The following is a 21,954-nucleotide window of genomic DNA, read 5'->3' on the forward strand; positions in this document are numbered from 1 at the left end:
CGATATCATATTCGCTATATCAACAAATTATTAGCAATAAAATCCAAAAAAAAACGAATAGGCAAAATTTGCACGCTTCAGCACTTGAGTAAAATTGATCTCGGCCGAAAAGCATACAAATAAAACGACATAGAAATAAAATTCGATCAAACGGATTTTGAACTGGCCAGGCTGACCACTGAGGCAATTCAATTTAAATCGATTTATTCCATTCCATTATTTTCAATGAATAGAATTCATGTCCGTTTTGAATGTGTATGGCTGTGGTCAAATCCCAATGTGTTTCGTAATTGTTGAGACAATTAAGTCAATGTGTGTCCCGCGGAGATAAAGCCGAAGCGTCGTTTTTTGGTTAGAGTGCAGTGACCTTTTGGTCCAATGCCTAAAAATAAAAATATTGTAAGCGAAATGAAAAGTCACCAAGTTACAGGCAAACAATGATTTCTGTGTAGCTCTCTTGGAGACAAACATAATTTATGAAAGAAAGATTCATCTTGGCAACAAAACACCGAACTCGCTCAGGCAAGCCAGTTTGTGTTGAGTTGTTATATAGGCTGTACTAGTCGCTAGTGATATGCTATGGATATGCAAAGTGTGCGTGTGCATTCAACATAATTGAGAGAAAGAGAGAGAGAGAGAGTGGAATCCATAAAAAAGGAGGGCAAAGGAGCGAATGTGCTTTATTTTTGATGCTATCGCAATCGCAATTATGCGCTGATAACCGTGAAATGTTGAGCATTTCGGGGCGTCCAGCAAAAATGAAATGTTTCGTCGAATCAATTGAGATCGTGTGAAAGCTGCTAAAACAATTTACGAAAACTGTTGCCAGAATTTTTGGTGGAATGATTATACTTTTCATGAGATTTAACATGGCAAAAAATGATTTGAGTGAGCGAATGTGTCTTTTTTCAAACGGCGAAAAACATTTGTTTATGCTATCGATACCAAAACAATATGGCATGTCGGTTAATGTTATTGCCGACATTTTTCTCTCTCAAGGGATTTGGCTTTTTTTCTATGATTGCATACATTGTGTGTCAATTATATAGACGATTAAAAGCGAAATGTCATGGATTGAATTCATTTGCATTGAAAAGATCGAGCGACATATAACCTTACTTGTGCCGCACTTGAATTGTTTCAAGCGTCAATTGCATCGTTCAGCTTTTGACTGAAAAAATTATGCGTCAAATTTCAATAGAAGCTGTGAACAAATTCAATAGAAACTTCCATGAATGAAATGCGCCACAATTGATCTAGCATGAATCATTTGGCTTCGGTTCATTTTTTTTCAAGAAGAAGCGTCGTCAGGCACGTTTAATAGCAAATAATCAGCAAGCTAAGTCCAGTGCATATGATATCAGATTCATAGCAACGACGATGACGACAAATAAACAACAAACTATAAATTAGGTTTAATAATCGCCAATTAAATTGTACACAAATTATACTCTGCAACGCCGAGAGTGTTGACATTCACCGTTGTTTTAGCCATTTCGTGTGTTTTCCATCGCAAAAATGCACATTTGAGTCAGAACATGAGCAGAACAATTTTTTTTTTGTTTTTATCTTCGCTTTCGACTTTTCTTCTAATTTTTTATTTCTTTTTGAGAATTTCTTTTGAGTTTTTTCTTCGTGTACAATTCACTGGTTAGGAATGAGGTGAGGCGCCTGAACCGCAGGGCCAACGTGACATATAAAAATAAAAATTGTGCTTGTAGATCATTTTCTTATACTTTATTTTGTTTTGTAATCATGAACTTATGACTTGACGCCCCGTTTAAATCACGATCGCCAAGGCTCTGAATAAAGCCAGGCATTTTATTTTCAACACACCGAAACACACAAACGAACCCGTTGACATCAAGCCATCAAAAATGAAATCAACATGTTCGAGAAATGTTTATGAAATGTCAACTGATATGTTGGACGGTTTTTTTCTCTCTTCATTTAATTCTTTTTTTTAGAAGTTTTTCAATTCACAAGAATCTTGATGTAAAATTCAAACGTATAATTCACAACAAAACGCTGGATGAATTAAAAGCTGATACATCCAGGCACATCAGGTACAGTGTGAAATTTTTGTTATTCCTTTTTGCCTGTTGTACACACATACATACACTACATATCGCCGGGCTATTAAAGAAAGCATGTTTCGCATTAAATGTTAGTGTGCGCGCGTTCGCGACACAAAGCGTTAATTTTGTCTCGTTCATTGGTAGTCCGAAATGATTCCGCTTCTCGCACCATTCAAGCATTCAATGAGTATCAGTCGACAATACGACCGACGACCGAAAAGTAACTGCTCGTTTAACTCTTCTCTTTGATCGAAAAGAAAATTATACGAATGAGTGCTTCGGTTTTCGCTGATTAGCTTCGAATCCAGTGGAAATCAGTTAAATAGCGGATATAAATATTTCAATTGTTCGAAAAGACACTCAGGGAGAGTTGAAAAAATAAATGAACAAACAACAGAGAACCGCAACCAAATCTACTTGTAGTTCGGATCGCATTGAAATAAAACGAAGAAGGCAGCGATTTGCCAGTGAGATTATTTAATAATTGCGGAAAAAAGAATTTTAATAAAGAATATTAATTGGAGAGTAGGAATTTTCGTGCATTTCTCAAATTCAAATACATATATCGAGTGTAAGTGTGTTGCTTATCGGTGTGTAATTGTGTGTTTTGCTCCCGGCAAAACAGAATCATCGGCCAAACACAATGCATCGCTGATCGGATAATTACTGGTTAACGAAATAAACATATTAGAAATGAAATAGAAAAAAACAAACGGTAGTAATGCATAAACGATTTAACACACGGTGTGCACGATTTCACGTTTGCAAAATCCACAAAATTCAATTGGTTGTTTTTTTTTCGTACAATTTGCCCGCAAATTATCTGTCTTGTTTCGAATCGAGAATTAATACACCAGCAACGAGCAAATACTAGGAAATTAAAAAAAAAAGAGAAGGAACAACAGAAAAAGCGCACCATATTGAAAATATGCCGCATGATTTTCATCGCCAATTCAATTATAATGTTTTTGTGTTGACTGTTACCCAAATAGATGTGCCTATCGATGTTTGTTGAGTGTTTTTTTTTATACGTTCGCGTTCTACTCGAGTGCACATTGCAACAATTCTTTTTTTTTTTTATATATATATTTTGTGGCCAGGTTTTAACTTTTTTTCGCATTTGATAAACAGTTTGCCCCGAACATGCGGGCAACGAGCATCGATGTAATCGCGTTTTCTCTTCCACAATTAACACAATTTTTTTTTTCATAAGAAGACCGACATTTTCTTTTCGTATACAAAAAAAAAAAACAATTACTTTAATGAATGCAATCATCCTATTGAAAATATATAAACTAATTCGCGACTTGATAGCAAAAAAGAAGAACGCAAAACTGAATCGCATGGTAAGCATGAATTCAACAGTGATTTTAAATAAATGGTGTAATAAATGTTCAAAATTGAATAAAAACATCTCACATTAATAACAAATGATCATTGTGAATGAATAAATCGGGTATAATTCGAATTATTAGTCGATAAATCGGGGAAGGAATAGTGGAAAAACACACGTTGTCAAGCACCAAAACCAATTGAAACGCACTCATTTGCATTCGATATAACAAGCACAAGACGAAAGTTTTCATAAGAAGAAGAAGAACAAGAAGAAAACACGTGCTACTCAGAAGGCATCGTTATCAATTCGCATAAACTAAGCCACAAATTTATTGTGCGTTGGCGCCAATGCGTCCATTTAGGAATGCGTGAACTCTCTCTCTCTTTCTCACTATGTGTGTGCATCTGGGAAAATGTTTGAAGTGGAAAAATCCCACGCTGTTGAAAAACATGAAAAATTTCCGCGCAATTTAATTGAATCTCGTTCGATGATTACCAAGTCATAAAAGCGCTTGGACGAAAACAAATTTGTTGCTGAACTGCCAATAAATGCGTCAGTGTTGAAGTTTAACTTGTGAATAGTGTACGATAAATTGACGGGTAGTGATACTATTATTGACTGTACATTGGAGATAAATTAATAATTTTCTCTCAAAATGAAATTAAATAGAAACTGATGTGAAAATGAAACTAAAAGCGAAAAAGTGAATCCACAAGACAAAGGTGGAATTTTGGTGTGGCATTTTTTCTTGAGGGAAGAGGAAATTGCGATGGACCAAAGTACGGTGGCGGCAATCGGTCCAATGCCAAATGACAGTGCGACTAGTTCAAGTGTGAGTCAACCGTTGAACGATAGTTATGTGAATCATGCTCCACAATTTACCCATGCCGCATTGATCCGTGTTTATGTGCTCGTCATGCTTGGCATCATTTCGTTGGTGGGCAATGTTGCGATCCTGTTGCACATCAGCAAAACGCGCAATAGTCGACGCAATTCACGACATACCTGGAGCGCAATATATACCCTAATTCTACATTTATCGATAGCCGATTTACTCGTTACGATTTTCTGTATTTTCGGCGAAGCAGCATGGAACTACACGGTTGAATGGATTGCCGGCGAAATCAGTTGCAAAATGATGAAATTGTTCCAGATGTTTGCCTTGTATTTGTCGACATACGTTCTAGTTCTGATTGGTATCGATCGATGGGTGGCAGTTAAATACCCAATGAAATCACTTAACATGGCCAAGCGCTGTCATCGACTTCTCATTTTTTCCTATATCCTCTCATTAGTCATGAGTTTGCCACAGGTGAGTGTCTTTAATTCACATTTTTTTTATTATTCTTTGCTTTTTTTGTATGCGTTATTTATTTTGGATTTTTTTTTTTTTCAGTTAAATTCATTTTTCCAATTATCTTTTTTACTATTGAAATTCAGCTTTGCATTTTTTTGATTGATAATTCCATGGCTGAGATTGAGAGGACTTTACTTATTTTATCAAATGACATTTTCAAAAAGACGATTTTCATTTTGCATGGGAGGCAACAGATAACAGTTGCTAGTTCTATAAACTGGCTGGTTACATCGATCTGTTTAAATCTTTCATTAGAACGCGAAAAAAACGCGGCAAACTAGACAATCCTTTTTATAACAGTAATAATCAGCCATAAGACATACTCTTCTCTGTCTTTTTGAATGAAAAAAAAAACTTCCTCTCTTTTTTTATTGCACGGCTATTATCCACCTTTCAATCTCAACCATAGAATTGTAATGCAATACGTAATATATTAACATGTCTTTACGTGGCTTGCATTCAATGTTTCATTGCAAAGTTCACAATTAAATACCAATTTCCCCTAAACCTGTGCGATTGAACATTGTTCTCTCTTACTATCCTGTCTCTTTTTCGTTGTTTTCTTCTACCGCTCTCTTTCTCTTTTTATTATTTCCATGAATAATAAATTATTTTTGACACGTTTCACAAATCCAAATGCACCTTTCTGCATTTCTCACATCAATTTCATACAATTTATTATGGACACAAATGTTCGACATTCTATTTTCTTTCGGTGATTTCTACCGGCGATGGACTTTTGTTGCTTTTGGATCTCTTTTGCAACAGTCAATTTAATATTCAATGCCGGCTTGCAGCGACAATGAGTTGATTGAACGTATGTTTCAGTGTGAAGGTTACTACTTTTGGCTAACCAATACAGCGCGGTTGAGTAACCAAATCAATCATTTTCATAGAAATTCTAAATCTCTAGTCGCGTTTAAAAATAACCTAAAGCATCTGTTACGTTTCACGCAGTAAATTTTTAGATATTTTTCAAATAGTAAAATACTCGGACCTTTGTTATGAAATTTCTTATCCAATTTAGATTAAGTTTGACTTTTCATTTGATTTTTCTCATTGATGTTAATTCACTTTAATTGCAAAAACTCATTTGCCTTGGTTTTCCAGAATCAGGCCGGTTTTACCATGGTTTTCCGGACCCAATTCTGGTATGAAAGCCTCACTTTTATATCATCCCTTACCTGACTGTATTCTCTTTGCAAAAGACGCACCATGGGCGGAATTTATGCCGTATTGGATCTCTGACCAGCGTGTTCTCAGCTTGCTGGGAACACATATTGGCATAATGTAGGCTCCGTAATAAATAAATAAATAAATAAATCATGCACTGCCAAAAACCCTTCTGTTGTGCGACATTGCTGATCTATTGCATTGAGAAGTTGTTGCAAAACAATTTCACTCGTTTTCAAAAAATCTTTTGTTCATTAACTTGTCCAATCTATTATATATTATATACTATATTGCTTAAAATTCGAGAGAAATACCCACTAAAATGTAACGTTCAAAAAAATCCATTCAGAAAAACAAATGTATGAAAATGAAGAAAAAAAATCAATTTATCCAATCCCAGATTCATATGTATCTAAAGGCACAAAAATAACAATGAGGCTCAAGGCCATCTCGAATCGGTAAATCTTCATTGAAGCGGCGTGTATTGACAGATATGGAAAAATTTACATTATTTTAAATTGACAATGATTGGTTAAATGATTTAACTGGAATGAATGCGTCAATATTGTCAATGAAATTGCGTTCAAACCATGATTGTGATATGGGTTTTTAATTTAATTTTATCACCGCCAAAAATGTATTTTTCATCATTCTTCATGTCAAATTAACTTTGTTTTCGGCCAATAAAATGTCCATAAAAACGTTTTTATATCGCTTTTCGCTTTGTTCTACGTATGAATCTGCCGATTTTCTCTTTGATCTTTTTTCAATCGTTTTGCAAACTAGCTATTTTTAGACCGGGTCAAAAGTATAAACACTAGCATATTTATTGAAGATTTTCGCAAAGAATGTTTCATTTACGCAATTAATTATTATTAAGTAATAAGTTTTCATCATTTTTGCCATGTTTTTTTTTTTTGTTTATTGCCGATTCAAGTATTACATTTTCACGGTGACGCGCGGCCCATTCATCGAGGAATTTTATCAGTGTGTTACGTACGGTTCATATTCGGCGCCTTGGCAAGAGCAACTATACACAATGTTTACGCTTGTGTTCATGTTCATCATTCCACTCGGAATTTTGCTGCTTACTTACGTTTCCACATTCAAAACCATCGCAGGTGAGTGAATGAATTTCGATCATCGCCACACAATGTGTGCGTCCATTGCATGGAATTGCTAATGAGAATTCTCTGTCGATGCAAGACGAGTACCAAGCATAACGGATACCTCTATTATAATTTCGCTGTTTAACACTAATTAAGAACATTAAAATGCATTATCTGCCAATTTTTCAGTATTTTGATCGCGACCGCGCCAACAATCAACACAACAGTCACGCAATTCACGTTTTGCAGCTCTCAATTGATTTATCTCCTATTTTTTCGCGCGAATTTGTGTGTGTGTGTGTGTGTGTGTTTGTATGTGCAGTAGCATTGACACGAACGCATTCAATGAAATTTTCTCGATCGCTATTTGACTTTGTCTATAATTAGGAACGTTTTTCGGAAGAAAGTCAATCGTTTAATTTTAATTTTCATAAACAAATTGACTATCTTTGATGAAATTATTGTTCTACTTTTGCATTTTACGTTGAGTTTCCGTGTGTGTTTTTTCTCACCACAGACAGCGAGAAAATATTCCAAGTCAACGAGACGTCAAATGATCAGGATCGCAAATTGAATAATAGACAGAAGCTAATCCATCGTGCCAAAATGAAATCGCTACGATTATCGGTAGCCATTGTGGCTGCTTTCATTATTTGCTGGACACCGTACTATGTTTGTATTGATATTATTTAAACTTCTTTTTTTTTCTTCAAAAATTTGATAAATAATTTCTTTTCAGATTTCGATGCTGATTTTCATGTTCATGAACCCCGACGAACGGGTAAACATTCATTTCATTTAGTACATTCCCATTTAGTAGATTTCCAATTCAAAATTGACACATTTCCAATTATTTGATTGAAATTTAGACACATTTGAATTATTTGCGATTTCAGTTCGGCGATGATCTGATGTCAGCAATTTTTTTCTTCGGCATGTCCAACAGCGTCGCTAATCCAATCATTTATGGCGCATTTTCATTGTGGCCTGTACGAAATCGCAACAGAAAGAAAAGCACATACAACAATAATAATAACCGAAGCAGCTTTACGAGGTATTTCAAAGCCAACGCATTTTTTATTAGTATTTCTTCTCATCCAGTTATTATCTGTGCTATAATGACTATATTTTCAAGTTATTTGCATTTCAATGAGCTCACTTTTCTGTCTTTTTGGCACAGAGAATACTCGCAGAGTCAAAAAGGCATAGTAACATCAATGACGACAATGCTTGAATCATCACGACGAATATCGAAAAATCAAAGCAATGGCAATGGTCACAATGCACAATTTTCAAATATAAAATACCACCGCGAAATTCCAATCACAAGTAACACCAATTGTTGATTCGATGGCAAATTCATAATTTTTAACTTATACGTTAAAGTACACCTTTCTTTTCTAAGCTTGGCTCATACGTAGTTAATTTTTTTTGTATTTATTACCATTAGAAATTAGTAATCGACAAATGATACTGTTTATTCAAATTATTGTATCAATAGAATAAACGTGGAGACATTTCACAGTGATTGAAAGTGGTTTTGCGTTCGAGTTTTGGTTTTTGTTTTTGTTTTGTTTCCTATGTTTTGTCAGGGATATGCAGCGATACCAATATTAACAAGGAACTTCTGTGTTTATGGTTTGTTGGATGGCCGGCCGTACAACCCGGCAAAGAGAATAGTGAATATGTTTATACGCACTTTTTAGAATATAAGCTGGCGAATATATTCACGCAGTGAACATATTTGATGCCCATTGGACACCTATATCCAATCAATGGATGCCATAACCATCAGATCAGACAGAATACGTTTGAAAATGTTTTACACTGTACGTATTTAGAATATGTACAAAAATATAAATTCAATATGCGTCTAACAGGCGTGAATATATCTTCCAGTATGTACAGTGTACACGGCGTACAAAGGCGTATAAACATATTCGCATTCTATCAATCCAAAAGAGTAACAGATTGTAACTCATTTGTTGGTGTAGTGATCAAACTCATTTCAATCATCAAATTAATCAATAATGTGCTTCATTCGTTCGACGTTTTTTGTGATAAGCATTAACGTTTTATGATTTCTAAAATTCTCGTGTCTATTTTTCTAATGATTTTTCCGACATTTTCTTAAAATAAAAACAGATATTCGTTTAGACAATGGTTAACACTTTTTTTTAATTAAATTTTGGTGAAACAAAATATTTTCGTAAGTTTCTCTACAAATCAAAATTGAGGTGTTTTGTCAGGATCGATTTATATTGACGGAGGGGGATGTGGAAAAATTTAAAGAAATAATTGAAGATCTTAAATCAAATGAACCATTGTTGTTGTTGTTTTATTCTAAATTTACTCCGATCCTGAACCAGAACCACTTCGCTTTGCCGGCGAACCTGTTCCACTCCTACTACCGCTACGACTTCGTGAACGGGATGGAGAACGAGACCGGGAACCTAATTTGGAATGATGATAAAGAGAGTTAGCAAAAAGTGAAATAAAATAATAAAACAATTTAATGGGAGCTTACTAACCACTTCTGCTTCTTGCAGAACCACTTCGACTACGACGAGATGCGGCACTTCCACTGCGTGATCGACTTGGTGATCGTGAGCCTATCAAAAGATTATTCATTTAATTTTAGTAAAAATTTCACATATTTATCATAGTGAAGGGGTGAAAAAATGTGTGAGCTGTTGAACTGAGTGAATTTTGTCACAAATTAGTGGAAATGCAATTTTTATCAAAATTTTTTATGAGACGTTATTGTCTAAATCAAATTGTATATAACCCAATTAGATTCAGTTGAATACGTACCGCTTTTGCTTCTCGACCGAGCACTTCCACTGCGTGAACGACTTGGTGATCGCGAGCCTACAAAAATATCATTTTTTATTCAATGTTCCAAAAATACTATCGTAAGTTCACAATTTCAAATTGAATGTGATGCAATGCAAGAGTGAAATAAAGCCAAAACAAATATAAGTAGATATTGAATACGAACCGCTTCTGCTTCTTGATCGAGCACTTCCACTGCGAGATCGAGAGCGTGACACTGAACGAGAACCAGATCGTGAGCGTGAGCCTAAAAAATATCAACAAAATCGTAAAATTTATTCTAATTATACCATCAACAAGGTGGTGTACCTAAAAATGCTATACAATTGCAATGAAAATTAACTTATGTAAGGTTGAATCTAGTTGAGTTGTAAGTATTTCATAACCTCATGAAAATTGATATTCTTTATTATTTGCACATGAAAGTGAATACACGAAAACGTGAAGTTTTCTTGGGTGGACGACATTTCTTCGTGTATTAAAAATTAACCTTGTCTTCTTCATAACAAATGTGAATTTGAATGAATTGGCTAAAAATGTTTGGTGAAAAGTGCTATGAAATGTATAGAGATTTTACCTGAACCACTTCTACTTCTGGACCGGGCACTGCCACTGCCTGACGCCGACCTCGAACGTGAGCCTGTCGTTGGAAATATGGATAATTCAATTTAATTTGAGCAAAAAATGTTGATGAAAAAAATTCGCTCAATTCAGCTTTTTTTCATTACCTGAACTTCTGCTGCGGCTGCGTGAACGACGCCCGTTATCTTTATCTGATTCGGATTCACTGGTTGAAATAGTTGCTTTCGAAATGATGCGCATTTTTTGTGATTTAGTGAGTCCATCATCCTTGTCTTTTTTGGCTGGTTTTGTACCTCTCGAACCTTTCTTTCGGCCGCGTTTCTCTTTGGGCCCTTCACTTTCACTGCCCGATTGTCGTCGGCGCCGTTTTTCACCTTTCCCACCTTTGCCTTCACGTTTTTTCCTACCTTTCGTTGCCTTCTTACGTGGTTTTTCGCCACCTTCACCGCCACCCTCACGATTTCCATCGGCTTCACTGCCCGAATCTGAAACATAACCATCACGACGACCTCTACCGGGTCCTTTCTTCCTTTCTGGTGGTGGCTCCGAGAAAAGTAAGGCATTTTTCGTTTTTTCCTTAAATTCTTCACGTTTCGCCAACATTTCTTCTTCGGCTTTGCGCCGCTTCTCGACCTCCAGAAGGCGTTCATGCTCTTGCCGCTGTTTGAATGCCGCACGTTCTTGCTCTTGTTTATTTCGGAGGGTACGCTCCTCTTCGTCAATGCGACGGGCACGAGATACATGGTACTGAGCCTGTGACAGCAAATCTTGACATTGATTCGCTTCAATGCTGGCCAACCCAATGTTGTAACGCTGCTTGTCACCATGCACTGAAAGGTAAGTGAAGTATCTGGAAAAAAAAGGGTGAAACCGTTTTAAAATAAAAAGTTTTACAAAAGTAAACGTACTTTTCCGCACATTTTGTTGTTGTTTTTTTTATGTTTTGATGTTTGTTCGGCTATCGTGTTAAATGACGGCTTATCATGAGAAAATCGTTTTGAAAAAGCCAAAAAATGCATTTTACGTTATGAAATTGTTTTTTTTAATGCATAAAAAATCCAAGAGTCCTTTGGGTGTATAATGTACCAAAAGTACCAGATGAACTGGTCTAATTTGATCCAATTCTTGATACATCCAAGATATTTACATACAACACCTCCTGGCCGAATTTGAGCAAAATCTCCCAAGAGGTTCGGAAGTTATCGTGGACACAAAAAATTATTGTCACATTTTTTCTCACGATGATCGCTATACTTTTCTTCGTACACTTCGTGTGCGGAAAAGTAAAAAAATTTCGTTAGAAAAAAATTGGTTTGCGATTTGATATTCAATTATCAATCTTTGACTTCAATTTCGTTGATATTGATTAATATTTATATTTCAATTGCCTTTAGAAATGAACGTGTCAGAATGAAAACAAGGTTTGACGTACTTGATAAATTCAGAGCGCAAAACAATTGCATAACAAAGCGAAACAAAATTTTGTTATTACGACACGTGAGCTTGTCAAATGTTTCATTCTGACGCATTCAAATATTTCCAACGATAATAATAAGAGCTGACAATTAGTTGACAACTTACTTGTGTGCCAAACCCAATTCATGGACCGCCTGAAGAACAATTTCAAGCGTCGACTTTTCATCTTTTAGAATTAACATGGCTAGTCGCTGAAGAACCAGAGCGATATTGAACAACAAAACCTAAAAACAAAAAAGGAATTTTTTTTATTAGAAACAAAGGAGTTGGAGGCTGGGGGTAGACATGGAATTTACTATTAGAAAAGATTTGATTCAAAGAGATTCATGAAGATTCGGAAAAATTTGAACTATTTAACTAGGGGGCTAGGTTGTAGGCTTATGATGATGCACAACAACGATGAAACGTCAAAGAAATCCACAAAAAAAAATTAATGAAAAAAGAAAAATGGGCTCCTCGTATAGAAAAATAAACAAACAAATCCAAAACTCACCGTATCTTGTGGTGCGACTCGTCTGGCCTTAAGCAATGTGACTTTGGCTTCTTTCAATTTTCCAGCCCGAAAATAGGCTCTGGCGAGATATTGCATGACTTCAACGTTGTTGTGTCGATAAAATTTCTTCAAACAATTTTCGTACATTTGAATGGCACTGACATACTGCTTCTGTTCCACATAAATGTGTGCAATATTCAGCCAAACGTCACTAAATTCAGCGGTGGCTTCACGCACCTGAGCGAAGATGTCTCGTGCCTCGTTGATGCAACCTTTGTGAGCCAAAACGGCACCGATACCATTTGTTGCCCAAATATTTTTCGGATCGGTTCGTAGCACTTGTTTGTAGATGGATAACGCCGATTCTTGGTGTTTCTTTTCACGATCTTTGTCCTTATTCGGCAAATGTAGCGTTTGCAACCAAAAATTACCGAGCGCAATCAATGAATACGCATCCTGTGATGTTGCTGGATTTTTCAAAATTGTCTCAAAATTTTTCTGGCCCAAAGTCCATTGCATTTTTGCCAAATGCAAATTACCGAGCAACGAACGTGTATCAGGATTTTCGGTGTTGATTTTGAGGGCGTCTTTGAAGAAATCCGAAGCCACAAAAATCAAACCTTTGTCACGAGCCATGCAACCCAAACGTAGATAGCAATCAATGTAATTCGGATGCTCTTTGAGAATGTCTTTGTACAGTTGATCGGCTTTGTCATAGGCACACATTGCTTCATTCAATCGACCCAAATTGTATTTCATGGTCACGGAAATCGATTCATAGTATTGTGGATCTTGTTCCGATTCAATCTTAGCCCGTTCAATGGCCGCGTCCAATTTGATTTTTGCCTCACTTAAATTACCCAATCGATAGTGCAATGCGGCCACATTGTTCAATATTTCCGGCGGTATGTCTTCGTTGACTTTTTCTTTCAGAATTTGTGTGGCCGTTGCATAGGCAGCGAGCGATCCTTGCAAATCATTTTGTTCGAGAATCTGTGCCAATTCAATCCACGCCTCGACATCATCCGGAAATTGTTCGGTAACCTTTTTGAGATGCGTTTTGGCTATGTCACGCTTTGACTGCGAATTTGAATTGGCATACAGCGAACCGAGAATTTTCATTGTTTCATAGTTGCCCGGTTGCGCTTTCAATACTTTTTCGAAACATTGGGCCGCATTCTCAGCATCACCCCGCTGAATGTACATTTGTCCCAAGCCTGGAAAAAAAAAATCCATGCCATTTATTTTCAATTCGAACACACAATCACAATGCAGCTGAATGTGATCCGAAAAATATTCCATTTTTTTCAGAGACAACTCATTTATGGTTGAAAAATAGAAAGAAAAAAGTAATTTCATTTTTGCAGCGAAGAGATAGAATTTGCTATGTAAAAAATTTGTGGTGAAATAAACAACTACAAACCGTAGTGTGGCAATACGAAATTCGTGGGTGCAAATTGTGTTGATTGGTAGTAATACTGGAACGCTTGATCGTAATCGCCTTGAACATGGAACGAACGTGCTAATTGATAACAGCTCTCCGCTCGCATTGCTTCATTTTCGGTATTATGAAATGCATGTAATGCCAAGTGTTGCACTTTCTGATAATCTTTCTTGAAGAAAAAGTGATTAGCCAAGTGATTCAGAACCATTGGATTTGTCGAGTCGACCGTATATGCTTTGGACAACATTTGAACACCGATCCGATTCGCTTCCGGTTGATGCAAATTCAATTTGGATATTGCCAACCCGACCAGAGCACCAACACACTGTGGATCTAATTCCAATGCTCTTTCGAAGGCCAATCTAAAATACAGAAAAATATTTTCCATTTGACAGTTCGAGAAAGGCACAAAATAGACAGAAAAATGGGGTTAATATCAACTCCCATCGAATCTTATTACCTTGCTTTTTCGTGATTGTTCATTTTCAGGAAACAATGTCCCATACCCAACCGTACAGCTGCCGGGCAATTTGGATTTGTTCGTAACGCTTTCTTGTAAAAGGCCAATGCACCACGAAAATCTTTTTTATTGAAAGCGATACAGGCTTTGCCCAGCAGTGACGGAATATTCGATGGCGATTGATTCAGCACGAAATTGAATTGTGCATCGGCTTGTTCCATTTTATCACCTTCCAATAGGCAAAAATATGCTCGACCCAACAAGTGGTTTTGATCGTACATGATAATTTTATCGGCGGTGGTATACAGATGCGTTGCCTTCATGAACAGTTCACGCTTTTTGTCCTTGGTTTTCTCACGATTTGCCTCCTGTACATAGTACGCGGCCAGCATATCGTATGCTCGCATTTGATCCTTTTCATAGTCACGATATTCGGTGTTGGCTTCACTGCGAGCGGCTTCAAGGATTTTTATAAAATCCTGTGTTTTGTTTTGCTTGTAATAGGCAAGCTAAAATGGAAAAAAGAACATACAAACGAACACGTTTTCATTAGCATCGTCATTTTCGTTGTTTTACAATCAACAACCAATTTTCTTTTTATTCATTTCGACTACTGAAAGAAGAACTCATGATTAGAAAATGTCTACTCACCGCAACATTGACCCATGTATTGATTTGTGAATGTTCTTGCCGCAAAATGCTAAGCACTTCATCGCCATCGGGTAATTGTTCTGGATCTAATTCAATTACCTATATAGAAATGAAATTTTTGTCAAACCATTCATCGTTAACATTTGTTTTGTATGTTGTCAAAACTGTTTTTATTTCTTTGTTTACACAACTTACCTCGTCCGTGTCTCTCAACGGAATTTCTATTGAGCCGGAACTCATTTTCGTTAAATTATTTCACTTTTGACACTTCTTCTCACGAATTTCAATCAAAATTCAACAATCATTCGATACACACGGTCGCGTAAAAACCGAAATGTTCCAAGCACACCACACAAAAAATTTCGTTTGCGATGTACTCTGCATGCAATGCGACCGCCAAATTATTTTCCCTATCACAATATATCTTTCTGTCGTTTTTTTCCGTCTTATTACTATTATTTGTGCGAGTATGTCACATCGACTGAAATGCGCTTCATTATACCGCAACAATGGACACTACAATTTCTTCATTTCGTTGGCAAAATGTCAAAATCACAACCCATATTTTGAACGTTTTGTTTTATGATTCTTTTATACGGATAGCGCTCGGTATCGTCGGCGGTGGTTGACCAAACTACACATTGTTTTGACAGTTTACCAAGTGTGCACGCACACACGTGGCAACACTATAGTTTTTAAACTGAACGTTTTTAGATTTCATTTGAAAATTATTTGTAACATTTTCAATCAGTTTATTTGATAAAAAAAAAGAATTGAAGAAAAAATAATATCAATGTGAATCGAATTTTCAGCCGAACATACTATGCATATTTTCAATTGGCATTCACAGATTGAAACTATCATTAAAAACTGGCAATTTGAATTATTCAGTTGAATTTTAAATTCAAATGTCGACATTTATTCGTTGTTTTATTCTAATCGAAAAAAAGATTCATTATCAATATTTAAAATTGAATGAGACAGCTTTCAACTGAATAAATTGGAACCTGAATTTGAACACTTGCATTTGAGCTCGATTCCTTTTTCGAAATGTTAAAGCTTTTAAAATATATGGGTTGTTCTAAGTGCATAATCTCTTGACAGCCCAAATGCAATTAGACGATACAACTAAATTTCAAATACTTCGAATATATTAGTTTTTGTGTGTTTTGAATTTTAATCGAGAACCGAATCATTTGAATGAATATTGTTAGAACTAATTCGTTTTTCACCTACGAGCACTGTCTTTTCCAACCGTATCCAGCCAGAATGACATTTTTTTTTTTGCTATTGCAAAAAAAGAACAATTAACTTATTTCAGTTACAGTCAATTTATGTTCCTCGGCATAAATTTATCGCAGGGATAAATTTTTTTGGTCAAAATACCAAAATTTTCAGCATAATTATTACTTATGGAGCTGTAAATTGATGTTAAACTTTATTTCTGTTCTTAGTGGTGCCATAAATATGAAAAGTTTCCAGTCATATCGAAATTTTGTAATTTATTTTTATACCAGGAATAAAAATCGGAGAGTTAACTTGAAATAAATTGTCAATTTAAGCTTAAAACACAGTCAAACTTGAAGTTCAAGCCTTCTCTGGTTTTTTATTACAAATTTTATTAATACGGATATTTCGAATCCATTTTTTCTCAAAAATTTTCAACAATTTACGAACAAGTAGGAATATGGTTTTAAAAAATTACTGTATCAATTTCCAACAGTTAGATATTGGATTGCCCTTGGAAATAATTAAATGGGAAATGTGTGATCCATTAATGGCTTAAAATCGATGATGCAATCAACATTGAATAACATCTATATTGAATATTAAAACCAGTGAAATCAGGCCGTCAAAAGACGATATTAATTATTAAAAGCAAAGATGTTCTGCATTCAATTGAGATTAGGTATGTTGAAAAAATACATGAAATCAGTTAATGCTATGGTTGCATTTCGAATGTGGTTGGTCTAGTAGTATGGCATAAAACCAAAAATCTACTATGATTAGAGCTACAATCATATCATTCAATATTTTAACGAAAGCTAATATGACATTTTAATCCGTTTTTTCTTTTGGTTTCAGAAAATAGTTGCATTGGAGTCTAGGGGGATTTCTCACGAAAAAAAAAGAATGAATTCTTATGAATTTTGAAAAATTTCTTCAATTCGGTCCGCTTCGATCAATTTTTGTCAATTCGTGTAAATAATCGTACATTAAGACTGAACTTTTGAATTATGCTTCAATGAAATTGGTCTGGAAGTGGGTTTTGGTGGATCTCAAGGATCGTTCAGAACTGCTCCCGGTTCTGGATGTGGATCTTCAGGATGGGCCAGGCATAGGGGTATTGCAACGACCATAAAATATATGTTATTTCACCAAGTTTATCAAGCTCTTTCCAAGTTTATGCATAGCGTCGAACTTTTGTTCAAGCCTTACCATCTAAATGTACAGTAAAATAATTTACGGGCACGACGTAAGATGGCGTTTTTTCTGGTCAAAAAAGTTGCAATATCCCTTTGGGGCCAGGATAATGTCAAACCGGATCTGGTCCATCCTGAGGATCCACCAAAACCCACTTCCCGAACACTTTTATTCAAGCAAAATCGTCATTTCAGTACATTTTCATACAATTTCAATAAAAAAGAAGAAATAATAGAAATTTTTGCACATTTGCTCAAACTTTTTGTGTGAGAAATTCCCCTAGGAGTGGTTATTCGTGTTGTTCATATCTGTATGATAAAATATGAACAAAAATAATCGTTCTTCAAATGAAAAAAAAAGATGTCAATTCAAATAATAATATTAGTTTATTATTGATTTATACAATGACAAGCGTGTTTTAGTGTCATAAATCCATGTTTGCTGACAATGGTTGGATGAATGCAAAAAATGTATTATTCTGCCCAATCGACATCGAGTGTTTGTGTGTCGATTAAATAATATTATCACACCAAAAACTGTCCCCTAGATGTTATTTTTATCTTGCAATGACAATTTTTAACACAACTGAAATTCAAAAGTTCAATTCACTATCATTTATTTTCATTTTCTTCTCTGCTCTGCACTAGCGCTGAGTTTTTCAGTTCAGAACAAACGTTTCAAAAATCAATTCATGGGTATTGCATAAATAAAGTTATAAGTTTGGTAATTGTTTTAATGAACTCGGCTTTTTTCTACACTTTGAACTGAATAATTTAACAACCGGCTGTAATTTGATGGAAACGTGCTTAAATGATCGGTGTTTCGATTCAATTGATATATTATGATAAAAAAAAATTCGTTTCATGTGATTTAAATTTGGAATTGAATTTCAGGATTGAAGACCATTAGATATCATTAATAAATAATGCGTTGAACCGATAAAAAAATATTCTCATTTGAGTCAAATAATAGCAAAAACGGTTTTTTTAAAAATCGGTATGATTTATAATAGCCTACAGTTGAACGATTTTAATTTCATGAAACAACTGATAATGTTTGAAATAATATATGTTTTTTTCTCGATGCAATAAGCAGGTATTTGGTGACATGTGACGTATGCTACATACTATTTAAAATATCACAAATATTTTGAATAAAATGCATATCAAAACAATCGCATCCGTTGAATCTTATCACAGTCAGAAGCGGTTTGAAAATGTGTTTGCTCCGTCCGTACGCTCAACGTTTTGAATCCACAGCGCTCGTTAATGCGAATTCCACAAATGCGATGCCACCATCAACTCTTAGGCCCATCCATGTCGTACCCGTTACGACAATATAATGTTGTTATTACTATTATTATTGTTAATATTATTGCCGTCTCTCCGTTGAGTATTATTGGCGTTGTTGTTCTTAGCCGTTGCCTGTGTATGTCTACAGAATTGTTTACTGATATCCCCGTGCGTTTGACGCTTTTTCGACTCTTTTTCTTTTCCGCTTCTCTTCATCGCCTGTTTCTCATTGCGCGCCGTTATAAGCACTATACACACAGTTCCATATGATATCGAATGCATTGCGACCGTATGTGCAGTCGGTTTGCGTGTGCACGTTTCGATAGACTGCTGTCGACTAGCAAGCGGATAGAACTACACATGATTTTGGCTAGGGGATTGGATCCAACAAAGATTTTGGACAAATATTGCATTTCATGCAGAAAATTCAGTAAATTTTATTTTCTTCTTCTTTCGAGAAAATATTTGTTGCAATTATGTGTCAACGGCGCCCAAAAGTGTTGGAAAACGAAGTTGATTTTGGTCTTTTACTTTAAAAAAAAGTCGAGAAGATCATGAATGGGTAAATTTAATCATAGCCAATTTTGGTTATGCCGAGGCAGACCTACGTAAAAAAATCGAAAGAAGTCTAATTCGGAAATTGATTTATTTATTTAATCGAATTAAAATAAAACTTTAAACAAATTTGGAAAGTGAATATCAACTTAGTTCAATTCAAAAAATTTCTCTTGGATTCTTGCAAACGAGATAGAATTCCATAGAGAAAATCAAAATCATTCCCCTAGTTCATGGTGTGCTGTCGCGTTCTGTGTATCCCTTCTGCACAAATGTGTATGCCGTGTTGCCGAACGCGTTTCAGTATGAATGCGCGCTGCTGCTGCTCATTCTCTCTGTTTCTCCATCTATGCATGGACTATACTAAAGATACTAGCTGTGCCGCGCGCATTCTACTGTTTATGTTTGGTTTGAGAGCGGAACGACGGCACGACGAACCGACAGCACGAACAGCAAGAAAAAAAATGAATTTTGATATGCCTGTATCAAGAGTGTGTGCGGTGATGATGTGACTGAGGAGGCACTGTGTGCCAACAAATTGGATGAACACAGTTTAGTCGGTATTGTGCGTTCTGATCGTCATAACGTTATAACGTCGGTTTTGTTGTTTACGTTGAATGGAAAAAGCGACGAGAGCGCGATATATTTCTTCGCCAGTATACGAGAGCTACGAGAATTTATAAGTCGAGAAGAACAGAAGAGAACCGAGTGAACATTGTATTCTTTACCCGTTGATTAAATGGCATTTATTTGTGTATCCATAACTATGAAATCTTAGTTTGCCCATGTGAATTGAACTGAGCGAAAAAATCATATGTGTCGAGATTGGGAGATTCAATCCGGGGAAAACGAAGAAAAACCAAGTCTCACCACCTAATATTATTCGGAGCGTCTTGTAAATCGAATTTAAATCAGTGTCAATCGATAACAACATAACGATTGTATTACATTAAGAAGGACGCCGTCTTTCGAGTTATTTCATTACATAGCATGTATACGCAAAAAAAAAATAAACAAAAGAAAATCAGAGAGTAAGAGAGAAAATTTCGTTAGTGAAGAAGAAGCCGCTAATTGAATTTGCATGTGCAACAAAGAAACTTAGTGAAATCAAGTGAATGAACACTGGTTAATGCGGTCATTTTGGAGTACATGAACCGCAAACTAGTCGAACAAATTTGTTTGTAATTTGCAAAGTTTAACCAAGTTTTCCCGAATACACAGCAGACGAAGCGTAAAGTACAGTGACTGAGGTGGATACAAAAGAGGCGCACAATACAAGCTCCAAAAACAGAATAAAACACCGAAGAGACTTTCTTATTAGAGAAGAAATGATGGTGGTGTCATAGTTTCAATATACGGCGACAAAAATTTCGATATAGCTTTAAAATCATTTTTCGGATGAATCGAGTGCCAGAACACAGAAACAGAACAAACAACGTAATCGATATAGACTGAATGAAATATTTGTGAATGAGGACAGATAAGAGTATCTCTGTGGTTGAGTGTTTTCGTGAATTCTGCGCGAATTTGATGAAGACTGACACATTCGGTAACAGTTTCAAGAGAATTTCTGAACCGCAGTATTTGCTCAATAATAATTTTGAAAGAAAGTGCATGCGGTTCATAGAAAATACTGATTATTCTTGCATTGACCCATGAATTTCAAAACAAACAACAAATCATACCGCAGCTTAACCATCGCAAACACGCATAAAGCTAAAAATACAAAAAATAAAACACTGAATGATAATAATTTGATTCAGGCGATCCGAAGAAATAAGCGCTACATATATGTATGTACTACAGTGTACACGGTGTGTTATTGAATGATTAGACCGAGCAGAGTTGTTGCTGCGGGTGAATATCAATAATTCATAAATAATTGCAATTGTATTCAGTGCGAGGACGGCGAATAGATAACAAACCAACGAACAAAGTGATTGACATTTGTGCGATGTTTACATATTTTCCGCATAAATTTTCGGTTGATCGTTTGCAATTCCAAATACAAGCAATGTGAGTTTATATGTGCATCAGAGTGAATGTGAGTGGAAATAATTTTGTAACATTGATTGATTGACATACAGCCAAGCATCGACACTTATTTCTCTCTAACTGTCCGGAGCTGAAATGATTCGAATGCATTTTTGATAAACGTGAAAGATAACAAGTAAGTGAAATCCATGTATATTATATAAATTGTGTGAAACCGTTTAGAAGACGGGGTTTCAAAGTGAATTGATCGTTTCACGAAAATGGACTCTGAACGAGAAACTTTGTAATGCTCGAGAAAGAGAATTGAAAACGAAGAGCTACCGAAATTAGTTTTTCAACGCGAAGCAAAATCAATCAATAATCAGCAGTCAATTAACGGTAATCAAGTACAAAATTGCTATGTATATATATCCGAATGGATATTTGAGTAACGATTCATGAGCAAAAGGGTAAACAAAAGGAGAAAGAAAGTCCAATTGAGAGCAACTGATATAAAAACGATTTCGGATATTTAGTGGACAATTTTCACAATCCACACCTTGTTTTCGCAAACATACACGTACACACAGGTAAAGACTCTCGTTCTCTCTCTCTCTCTCTCTCTCTTTCTCTTTGCACAAGACATTTTCAAAGTTAGCAATTTTCAGTTACTGTTGAAATAACAAAAACTTTTTCGTTTTTGTTCGCTTTTCTA

The 21,954-nt window shown here is 35.6% G+C and overlaps 3 protein-coding genes across 8 annotated transcripts in view; 2 read left to right on the forward strand and 1 right to left on the reverse strand.

Moving 5' to 3' along the window:
* Positions 1 to 2,208: 2,208 nt before the first annotated feature.
* Positions 2,209 to 12,394, forward strand: LOC129576125 (gonadotropin-releasing hormone receptor). 2 transcript variants are annotated; one of them, XM_055460705.1, is made up of 6 exons: positions 2,209 to 4,726; positions 6,882 to 7,065; positions 7,571 to 7,725; positions 7,793 to 7,834; positions 7,950 to 8,107; positions 8,234 to 8,587. In XM_055460705.1, the coding sequence occupies exons 1-6, from the start codon at positions 4,184 to 4,186 to the stop codon at positions 8,397 to 8,399; spliced, it is 1,248 nt and encodes a 415-aa protein (XP_055316680.1). In that variant the 5' UTR covers positions 2,209 to 4,183; the 3' UTR covers positions 8,400 to 8,587. The 2 variants fall into 2 exon arrangements, with proteins under 2 accessions (XP_055316680.1, XP_055316679.1); XM_055460704.1 differs by having other exon boundaries at positions 3,182 to 4,726; positions 7,950 to 12,394.
* Positions 9,206 to 16,902, reverse strand: LOC129576115 (RNA polymerase-associated protein CTR9 homolog). The gene is made up of 12 exons (XM_055460649.1): positions 15,190 to 16,902; positions 14,995 to 15,093; positions 14,344 to 14,852; positions 13,863 to 14,245; positions 12,440 to 13,656; positions 12,052 to 12,170; positions 10,617 to 11,320; positions 10,466 to 10,528; positions 10,055 to 10,135; positions 9,868 to 9,924; positions 9,585 to 9,665; positions 9,206 to 9,506 (listed from the first exon to the last, which is right to left on the reverse strand). The coding sequence occupies exons 1-12, from the start codon at positions 15,232 to 15,234 to the stop codon at positions 9,403 to 9,405; spliced, it is 3,462 nt and encodes a 1,153-aa protein (XP_055316624.1). The 5' UTR covers positions 15,235 to 16,902; the 3' UTR covers positions 9,206 to 9,402.
* Positions 16,903 to 19,527: 2,625 nt separating this feature from the next.
* LOC129576133 (protein slit) overlaps positions 19,528 to 21,954 on the forward strand; it is a 300,168-nt gene continuing 297,741 nt past the window's right edge. For all 5 annotated transcript variants that reach the window (XM_055460719.1, XM_055460723.1, XM_055460724.1 and 2 more), the window contains exon 1: positions 19,528 to 21,435. The gene's annotated coding sequence lies outside the window, so the exon portion shown is untranslated. The remainder of the gene's footprint in view (positions 21,436 to 21,954) is intronic.

Source organism: Sitodiplosis mosellana, unplaced genomic scaffold (assembly GCF_009176505.1).
Source record: "Sitodiplosis mosellana isolate CC-2019 unplaced genomic scaffold, AAFC_SMos_1.0 Smas_scaffold_6181, whole genome shotgun sequence".
Lineage (NCBI taxonomy): Eukaryota > Metazoa > Arthropoda > Insecta > Diptera > Cecidomyiidae > Sitodiplosis > Sitodiplosis mosellana.

Excerpts from the sequence above, each read along its gene's own strand:
- LOC129576125 (XM_055460704.1), top strand. The coding sequence starts at position 4,184 with ATGGACCAAAGTACGGTGGCGGCAATCGGTCCAATGCCAAATGACAGT. Across the intron at positions 4,727-6,881 it reads TAGTCATGAGTTTGCCACAG|TATTACATTTTCACGGTGAC; the intron begins GTGAGTGTCTTT and ends TGCCGATTCAAG. Across the intron at positions 7,066-7,570 it reads CACATTCAAAACCATCGCAG|ACAGCGAGAAAATATTCCAA; the intron begins GTGAGTGAATGA and ends TTCTCACCACAG.
- LOC129576115 (XM_055460649.1), bottom strand. The coding sequence starts at position 15,234 with ATGAGTTCCGGCTCAATAGAAATTCCGTTGAGAGACACGGACGAG. Across the intron at positions 14,246-14,343 it reads AACAATCACGAAAAAGCAAG|ATTGGCCTTCGAAAGAGCAT; the intron begins GTAATAAGATTC and ends TCTGTATTTTAG. Across the intron at positions 11,321-12,051 it reads GAATTGGGTTTGGCACACAA|ATACTTCACTTACCTTTCAG; the intron begins GTAAGTTGTCAA and ends TTTTTTTTCCAG.